Here is a 9,779-nt window from a genome sequence, read left to right on the forward strand (position 1 = left end):
TTAAAAGATTGACACCTGTACCTTATCACTGATTGAGACTGGCTGGCTTTTTCATGAAGACAAAACTTCACTAAAATCGCAGGTGTGCTTTAATTATGCCTAATTTGTACGAAAAATCTACAAACACGACGCAGTAATCTGAACACAAATTCTTCGTTGGTGAAGGACATTGTCAATACAATTCTAGAAACGATTAAAAAAGTACCTACCACTGCTTTTTAAGGTACCTCTTTTAATGACTGCTCGTTCTATATCTTCGTAGCTAGGCAGCTGTGATATATCTCCTATTGCAGCTACACAAGGTTTTTTATCAAGCATCTTTTGAGACACTGTGCGGATATCCTCTGGTGTGACAGCCTCTGAAAGGACAAATAACATTTTACGTATGGCAGGAATGACAGAAACCCAATCAATCAATCAATTCGATGAATCACTGTAACAAATCACTCTAACCAATCAATCATAAAGGATGACATTTTCAGCAATTAAGAAGGCCAATGGAACAATTTTTTGGTAAACTTCAGCCCATGGTCTCAAATGCCCGCAAAGTCAACACAGGAAAACAAAAACAGCGATTTAATCTGTGCATTTAAGATCTGCAATTAACTTTCCTACAGTCCTTGTGTAAAGTCTCTGGACCATTATACAGTCAATGATTGGTTCGGAAAAAACTAAAACCGCAAGATAAAGAAAAACTTTCTTCCCCCCTATCTCCCACCTATTGTTTGACAAGGATATTACTTACGACTATCCAAAAAATTACATTTAATTTTGTGAAACTGCTATGAAACTGCGGCTGCAGTATTTAATGAAGGAGAGGAGATGCCACTATAAATATGCGAATGTTAACGCTGTATGCCACGAATTTCAGCAGGCATTGTATGGTATTTATTCAAATTTCAATTGCTGTAAGCAAACCAAGAAATACTGAACATCACTGGAGACATTTTTACGATACTATTCGTAATTGGGAATAACTGTTATCACAACAGCCAGCAACAAATCCTGCGAAATCCTTGGAAACAAAACAAAGCTTTCTTGGTAAAACCAACTTAGCTAATACGTAAGCGGAATTTCCTACCAGAAGTATCAAGAAAAAACAACAGATCGATGGAAAATTGTAACATCTAAGCTTACCAATAGCATCGTAGAGCTCTTGTGGGGATTTGCGATAACCAAGACCAAGAACTTGCCTTGAAAACAATAATTATAATAATCAATGCCTTGTAATCCGAGGAGCACCATGTCCTCCCATAAACCTACAGCTGGTACAAATCGCCATTTCTCTAAGGTTCGTGACTTACAAACACCAGGCTGTAAAAATTGATGTTACATCTAAGAAACTGCAAATTTTAAACAAATGACTGGGGTTCATCAGGAAATTTGAAGAACTTCTCAAGAAAATGAATTTTGAAACAGCTGTAGAAGTGATACCTCACACGCCCAACCTTAATGGCAGATTTATGGATTGAAGGGATCTTATTGTCCCCTAAAGAACGAGAAACTTTGAAAAAACGGCTTAGTTCTGACTGGGACTTGCTGCAAAGACAGCCCTAAAATAACGTCAATAAAGTAACATACCTTCCAATATCTTCAAACGCGATAACTCGTGACTCTAAATTCATCATTAACATGGACTGCAATTGTTTCTTAGCTCGAGCAACTTCCTCCTGAAATAAACACAATAAAGTTTTTTGAAGTCCTGATTGGAGAGCACCCATGTTATGTGTCTTATTCAAGAAAGGTCTAAACCCTTGTCAGGTAGCAGCTCAAATTTTACTGGCTTACAGACAGCGAATTTTCAAGAGATAAATCTTATCTTGGGCGAACATTTGGGAGAGTTCAATTTTACGTTACAATGATAGACGTGGAAAGTGCTAATATTTGGAGGAAAACAACAATTTAAGGAACATCCACCACGCCTATTAACAGCAAGGGATAAATTGATGACACCCTTTTTTGTTAAAAAGGCGCATTTTCCATTAGACAATTGACAAGAGATACCGCGAGTCTTCAAATTAGCCTCCCAGGCCTTAACTCGCAAAAAATACTTTGTGGTAGGGGCAGATCTGAGTACTCACAATAACAGTGTAAGATATTTTAAAATTCACAATAAAAGGACGTCGTTAAAAAAGTCACTTAAGAATTCATCAGTGCCTGTATTTAAAAGAAGTAGATTTTGGACTGGAACTTTTGCATATTCCCTAAAATGTTAGTGGGAACGGGTCCCCTTGATGATCACCTTGTTCTTAGGTCCATGCAACATGTAATTAATGGTAATTGATTATTATTTTAACAGTAATTGTTTAACATCCGGTAAATCATGTGATGCAGCCTGGTTTGTGGAATCAAACAAATTTCAATTTAACTTATAAACCTGTGAAAGTCAATTCTTGTTCTCTTGCCGCAAGGCCCTAAAAAGTTGACAAAAGCTTCAAATCGGTTTTATGAAAAGGAGACCAGAGGATAACTCTCACCGAATGCGGAACACTTGTTGCCAAGGTGATGTATTCTTTAATTACAACCTGTACCAAATCTTTGATCTGAAAAAAAAAGAAATTCGGATTTATCTTCATTTACTTCTAAAATATATTATTTGACGAGCTGACAAATGCTTAATAGTTTGTGTCTATAATAACATTTCTGCTGTGAGAAGTCTTTGTAATCAAAGGACTTCCAAAATCTTCACGAAAAATATTTCAGCGCTCGATTAAGACCCAAGACCTCCTGCTTAAAAAGGGGCCTATGGAGGGGGTGAAATGAGATTACATGTATATCAACAAGTCAATAAATGCTTGTAGACAAACTGATTACGAAAATCAAATGAAGTTTGTGAAATAGCTAAGATTAGTAAGTTAAAAAGCCTAAAAGCGACAGCATTCATGAATTCACCTAACTGTGTGTAGTGTTGCTGTTTTACCAAGAATAACTCATCATTTTGTCGATCATAATTTTCTTCTAATCAAAAGCAAAAACTTAGATACGATATAATCTCATGAATATAAAATCTTCTGATCATTCCTCTGTCAACAAATCGTTTATCTTAATCACAGAGCCCGCAAAACTCTGGGTCCCAGATTCACACTATAAAAAAGTAACTCTCTCTCTTATTTTATATAGAGTGGGTCTTAACTCTCTCTTATTTTATATAGAGTGGGTCTGGAATCCAGGGTAAATGGTTAATAACTGTGAAGAAAGCTAGTGATAACAAAAAAGTTAAGCAAAAGAACTATAAAATTATGATGCGATTCGATGATTAGAGAAAACATGGGGATTTTAGGCACCGTGGATATTGAAATGAATCAGTTCAAAGAACATCTTGAAACGATGGGTAACATTCAGAATGCTCTTCGCTGGCGCAAGATACTGCTCCAAATAGCAAGAAATACCTGATTAGGATTTGAACTGGCATTGATGCAAAAAATTCCACTGTCTGCGTAGCTGTGGTTGTAAGCAGTAGCAGAATACATCCAATGGTGTCGATTGAGGACATTAAGGTACAGTCTTGAGTACATTCCTTTGCCAGGCCCCCCAGCAGAAAAGGATCCACCTCCACCGAGCAACATATTTAAAACAGCAAAAGCAAAAAAGTCAGGCTCGTTGTATGAGACACTTTCAAATCCGATTGACACGTGGGAAAGTTCTGGAAGCGGGTTGGGTCCTGGCTGCACACGAGGTTCAGGCCTATGGTCCTGAAAAGAAAATACGTTTGACTTCGTAATACTCAAGATGTTGCTTATTTCTTGAATTGAGGTAATCAAAGCTTAAGATGACAAAGATTCCTGAATCTGAAAAAGATTTCTTATTTGGGCATAACAGTAATAGCACAACAGGGTTACATCAAGAAGTGTAGGAGCTTCTTTATGTAAAAATTGTCTTCACTAACTAGATATAAATGTTGCAGTCATTTAACAGAAGATAGCTTATATAATGACAAAAGGCAACTTGAAATTGCTTGTGATGGATGCTCGAGAGTAGAAATGTGACGACATACCCGGATAATACCTCCAGTGTACTGTGCGATTGATTGGTCAGGAGGAGGGATGTTCTCTAGGCCTTTTGCCCAGCTTGGAGCCTGTTCAACGAAATATTTCTCTGCCCATTTTACTAGTTCACCGTGATCTGCATTTACAGCAGCGATTGTCATTCTTTCGGGAGAGTAGTACCTCTTCATAAAATGTTGCAGGATTTCTGCGTCCATAACCGTCAGATTTTCAATTGGACAGATCTTAGGAAGACCCAGTGTATTGCCAGAGTACGCAGCCTGTAGATAAGAACAGATCAATAAAACATAACAATAAATATCAAAATTCATATCAGGGTTTTCACGACAATATACCTCATTTTCATCAGATTTCTCAACAAAAACTCTCTGTTTTTATACATTTTTTCTGCACAAAACTTTTTTATGTGACGTAAAACGCAGTTGTTTCGCGATAAGTCAAACTCTCAAGGGAAAATAACCTATCGCCAGCCCACCGGGAGAGGGGGGCAAGGGGCTCATGGGCCCGTAAGCAAACAGGGGTCCTGTGATAATTAAATTGTGTATATTTATAACACAACGCTTAATAGCATGGTAATTACAAATCATATCTCTACTGGACAAGTCTAGCAATTGTCAACGGATATAAATGAAAAGTAAATAAAGAAAATTGTATGCATTTACGCATTTTAGTATTAAATCCACAGGTAGGGGGACCCAAACATTGTGCCTACTCTTGGGCCCGGCTTGGCTCTCTGTGGCCCTGCCTGTTGCACCAAACAGCATACTTCTACCGGAAGCTATTTGTATTCAGTAGCAGTAAACAGAAAATCAGTGCAAAACTTAGGAAATCAAACTCACAGCATGTATCATATCATGCATCTGTGGCTCTGGCTCTGGCCTAAATTCCAAAGATTCGATTTCAAAGGCGATAGTCTTTTTCTGCTCTTCTATCTAAAATAAACTTACTTCTATCAAAATGTAAAAGTAATGAAACCAAAGATCAAAAATCGAAAAGAAACATAAAAATATCTAAAATATTATATTATATTATATTAAATATATTATATTATATTATATTATATTATATTATATTATATTATATTATATTATATTATATTATATTATATTTATATTATATTATATTATATTATATTATATTTATTATATTATATTATATTATATTATATTATATTATATTATATTATATTATATTACATTACATTATAGAAAAATCTAAAAAATCAATGCCAAACGCTTATATGATTCAATCCAAATTTTTTTTAGCAAATATATAGGAATAGACAAATTTTAAAACTTAAAAATGGCTGGAGTACCACACAAAGTCAACTAAAAATTGAGAAGGTCTAAAAAATTGATTATCAGCTGTAACGATCTTATCAGGGCTGCTGCATCTTTCTTTTGCACTCCCACTTACAACTTTATTAAGGACATTTATAAAACTGTCTCTGGTCAAGCTCTAGAAGTAACTATAGAATATATAAACTTATGGTGTATGATTTGACGAGGGGGAAATTCACTTAGTTTCAGAGAAGATTCATTCTTGGCAGGTATTCGGCTATTTTGGGACAAAAAGAAGTTTCTGGAGTCCTTTAAAATATATTATAAATGCTATCATTAATCTAACAAGGATCCTTTTTCTTTTTCTTTAAGCTAATGACATAAGCTGAAAAGTGATAAGCAGATTAAGAAAACGAAAATGAATAAATTACTTCTTCATCAGTAAGCCGTGGATGCCATGCAGCTTCAGATAATACTTCCAAAGCTCCTCCTAAGCTACTTGTAAATGCAGATGCTGCATAGACTGTACAATCCCTAAAATGACAAAGCCTTATTTCAAAATGAAAAATAACCATTACATAACCTTGGTTATTAACCTTACACAGTATTTAGGAAGAAACAACAGAAGATATTTTACACAAGCTGATACTATTTTTCTGTATCAAACTCAGTTCATTGTTCTGATTTCATCAGACTCTTTCATTCCATGTTTTACCTATTGACTTGCCTAGCAAAATCAATTTTGGTTGTAGTAACAATCACAAGTAACAATTGAATTGCACAGTGACCAGAGTGCAGTAATCTTAAACAATTGAAGCACAAACATGTTCAAATTGCTCTTTTGTTCCCATCAGTATAGTTTCTGTTTGACAAACATCAAAATAAATTGCTTGTGCTTACAAAATGGCACTTTGAAGAAAAGGAAAATGCCCTTACAGGACGAAACGCAACTCAAATTTCATTGCTAAATGCTGCATTGTAAAGTTAAAAAAGCATAATTATATACAAATCTGAGTAGAATGGATGCAAGGTTAGCCCCTAGTACACTAAGTACAATGTACAAACCAGTACACTAAGTACAGCTATAAATATAGTTGAATTATAAATAACATTTAGAAGTTATCTATGTTACTAAACTGGTAACAATGCTTGTTTGCAGATAATAAGGAACAATTTAACAACATCTTGCTATTCGCAACTTTCAGTGCACCTGAATGACTGGCAATCTGCATTCCCACCCAGTTCTTCCATTCTTTCATTAACTGCCTCACAGTCTTGATATTTTCTCGAGCTCTGTAATTACAAAATGAATAGAAGCTAATCACAATCTATTCATAAACACAGCGCAAAACCAGGTACTGTCCAAAATGGTTGGAAAGTGCATTGCAGTGATATGAAGCTTTATAAAGTATCATTTCAATCAAGCATGAGATCATAGATTGAGCAAGACATAGTAAGAGTTTAAGGACAAAGACTGCACAAAGCTTTCTTTACTAATGTTATAGATCCCTTTTTTTCTATAAACATTACTCTATTTGTTTATTGGAAGAAAGGAGTTTCTGAATTCCATCTCTTCTTTTGTAGGTATAACACAAAATGCTGTTACTACAAGCCAACAATCAGCAAACATAGTCTTCTGGTAGGATGGAAGTATTGAGACTAGGAAAAAAGTTTGCATCAACTAAATTTCAAGTCCAGACCATAAATCGGAGCTCTAAAATTTTGTGTAAAAAGGGAAAATTGAAGATAAAAAAAGCAATAGAATTAGTTAAAAAGTGAAGAAAACAACAAGCAATAGCAAACATTTGGATAAATAGCAAACTAAGTAAAGAATCTGAAAAGTTTTCTATTACAATTCTAATTAGCAAATTATAATGCAAAAAGCACTGCAGTACCTGAAAAGCCATTTTTTCCAGCATATGAGAAACGCCACTTGGGTAATCAACTTCATGCCTTGATCCAGCATCAAATAGAACTACAAAAGGAAGTAAAGCATTTATCATTCCGTTTTAATGTTTCAAAATTTTGAAGTCAGAACTTTCATTTTACACAATTGATTGCTCACAGCATGGCCTTTGAAAAGCTATCTTAATGTGCTAATAACAGCCTTTCAAAAAAGGTATGATGAAAGATGCAGTACTGGTAATTTCAGACCAGTTGAGGTTTGCTTAGCTGCCAAGCCAGGTCCATGACAATAGATGGTGTACTGAGCCGTGGCTTTATTCTACAAAAAGCCTTGTGACATTAGAGTCAGTTTTTAAAAGCAAATTCACCAATAAGCCCCCAAAACAATGTTTGTTTGCAATAAAATGAAGTAGGAAAGAACGATGTAGGGATATGATACTTGTATGATGTTTGATAGAGTCTATTACAAATTTGTAATAGAGGCATGCAATCGCATGTACATATCTCCACGCATGCCCAAACTGGCACGACACACAAAATATCACACAGGCAAAAGAAAAGATATGCAGGAAAAATTTCTTAAAAATTCAGCAGCCTTAAAGTTCATAGATATCTTTCAAATGTTTATAAAGCAGCAGGAAGTCAAAGTTGCCAAATTTAAAGGAAGTTCTGTCAGTTTCCAGGGTGTCAAAGTATGTACATGTAAAGGATTTACCAACAGTGACTTTAGCAATGATGGGGAAGTCAGTCATGTCAAATGGCAATATTGCAATGGACAGTAGGGTCTATAATTATCGAGAAATTAAAAAAAAAATTGTTTTATGCAGTTTTTGAGAATCTCATTCACTAAGCAGACAGTGCTACCATTACCAGTTGAGGCTAAATATCAGCAAAAAGGCTAAATTAATGTAATTGCTTATTAAGGAAAAACATCTTGAAATCAATTGTTTTCACAGTAGTCAGCCATTTTATTCAGAAAAGTGAAGCTGAAGGCCATTTATCAAAATCAGTAAATAAGATAAAATAATTTTTGCTGTGGTTTATGAGCATGCATGGGCAAAAACTATTTGCACATGAACATACACTGAGGCCTGTACAAAACCAACAATTCTATCTTTATGTGTCAAGCCAGAGCTGCATGGTTCATACAAATGTTGAAAATCCACATGAAGGCAGACCTGGCTGTTTGAGGCAGGCGACTGCCTACACGTGCCTCCACGCTCGTCCCAGGTTAGTAAGACAAGCTTTTCATCACTCGCCTCAATGTCAGTTTGCACATTAACCGCCCACCTTGGTCTTCCTTTCATTTCTCGACACCTCTTGGGTAAAACTATAATATTGATAGGAATTTGATCCCCTATGTTTTGACTTCAAATAACATTAATCACCTTTCAATCTCTCAGGAAGCCATCTACTCCTGTAAACTGGTTAACTACTTAGCAAGTCATGCGAAAAACAAACGAAACATTTTTAAATGCAATAGGGAAGAGAATCCTTTGAACGGTTTCATTTTCACCAGAATGCTATTTCGAAAGGCCAATTGAAATGTCATTTGACAGGGTTACCTTTAAGGTATTCATAATATTCTTAACGCATGAAACCTGAATTGTTTCAACATGGTAAGTAACCAGAAAGGATCGACTGTTGAGCTAAGAACTTTAGAGCTAAGAACTAAATTTCCTGTGGCCTAGATTTCTTGTCAAAATTATTTGTGTAAGGGCAGCTGCACTTGCATTTGCATTATTCTCCCTGATGTGCATGCAGTGAGCGGTTGTTGACCAGTATGCAGAGCATGGAGATAAGGCACTCAAGATGCAGACATTGCATTATTTGCCAAATATAATGCTTTGCCATATATATTTTCACAACTAACCTCATGTTATAATATCTTGCACCTTGTTGAATATAGTGTCTATTCCCCTACTCTGAAGCCATATATTGCTATATTGATAATTTGTGTTTTCCATAGTTTCCTATTGGATATTTTGTTTGCACCTATGTGAAGATGGGCGTGATCATATGAAACCACACCGTTTTTTATGAAATCACCCCTGGAGCCTCTTTTGTTAATTTTTTTAAAAATCACATCTGAGTTGTTGTGTTGTTCCTACAATGTAAAACATTCAATGCATAAAAACAATGATATCCATTTATTTTCCAGCGTAAAAGCAATTGAATGAAGTAGAAATAGCATTATAAAGTACCTCCAAGTGTGCAAAACGGCCCGAAAGATTCTTCTGATGCCACCTTTATACCGTTTGACAGCGTTGTTATTTCTACATTATTTTCACGTCGAATCTTGCCTTTTTCTTTGCGTGTTCCGTCAACAGGAGTTGCTGCTACACCTGGTAAAGCTACATTTAGAGGTGGAACTGCTGTATTGCTACTACACTTTCGAATCTTTATTGTTCTGTCAATGCAATTGTAACAAATTTTTTTTAAACATCTATCAACTTGCTTGCAGCTGTAGAACGCCATGTTTCTGTCACTCTACTCTTTTGCCTCAACCTCGATTCCGTCTCAACCTCGAGCCTCGATCAACAAGGCAATCCTTTTTCCCAAGACGACACAAGATCACAGAAAAAGAATA

General features: G+C 35.5%; 1 protein-coding gene across 1 annotated transcript; it reads right to left on the reverse strand.

Moving 5' to 3' along the window:
• Window positions 1-66: 66 nt before the first annotated feature.
• On the reverse strand, window positions 67-9,710 carry LOC135693161 (mitochondrial-processing peptidase subunit alpha). Its single transcript, XM_065211550.2, has 11 exons — window positions 9,394-9,710; window positions 7,180-7,259; window positions 6,495-6,577; window positions 5,716-5,818; window positions 4,844-4,936; window positions 3,995-4,264; window positions 3,390-3,692; window positions 2,478-2,543; window positions 1,582-1,670; window positions 1,138-1,193; window positions 67-359 (listed from the first exon to the last, which is right to left on the reverse strand). The coding sequence occupies exons 1-11, from the start codon at window positions 9,665-9,667 to the stop codon at window positions 184-186; spliced, it is 1,593 nt and encodes a 530-aa protein (XP_065067622.2). The 5' UTR covers window positions 9,668-9,710; the 3' UTR covers window positions 67-183.
• Between the last annotated feature and the right edge of the window lie 69 nt (window positions 9,711-9,779).

This window comes from Rhopilema esculentum, chromosome 11 (genome assembly GCF_057945365.1).
Source record: "Rhopilema esculentum isolate cy_ngs chromosome 11, ASM5794536v1, whole genome shotgun sequence".
Classification (NCBI taxonomy): Eukaryota; Metazoa; Cnidaria; class Scyphozoa; order Rhizostomeae; family Rhizostomatidae; genus Rhopilema; species Rhopilema esculentum.

Bases quoted from the DNA above. Each gene is read 5' to 3' on its own strand.
- LOC135693161 (XM_065211550.2), bottom strand. From the start codon at position 9,667: ATGGCGTTCTACAGCTGCAAGCAAGTTGATAGATGTTTAAAAAAAATT. The intron at 4,937-5,715 runs GTAATTTATTCA...AGTTTATTTTAG, and splicing joins CACGGCTTACTGATGAAGAA to ATAGAAGAGCAGAAAAAGAC. The intron at 3,693-3,994 runs GTATGTCGTCAC...TTTTCTTTTCAG, and splicing joins ACACTGGAGGTATTATCCGG to GACCATAGGCCTGAACCTCG.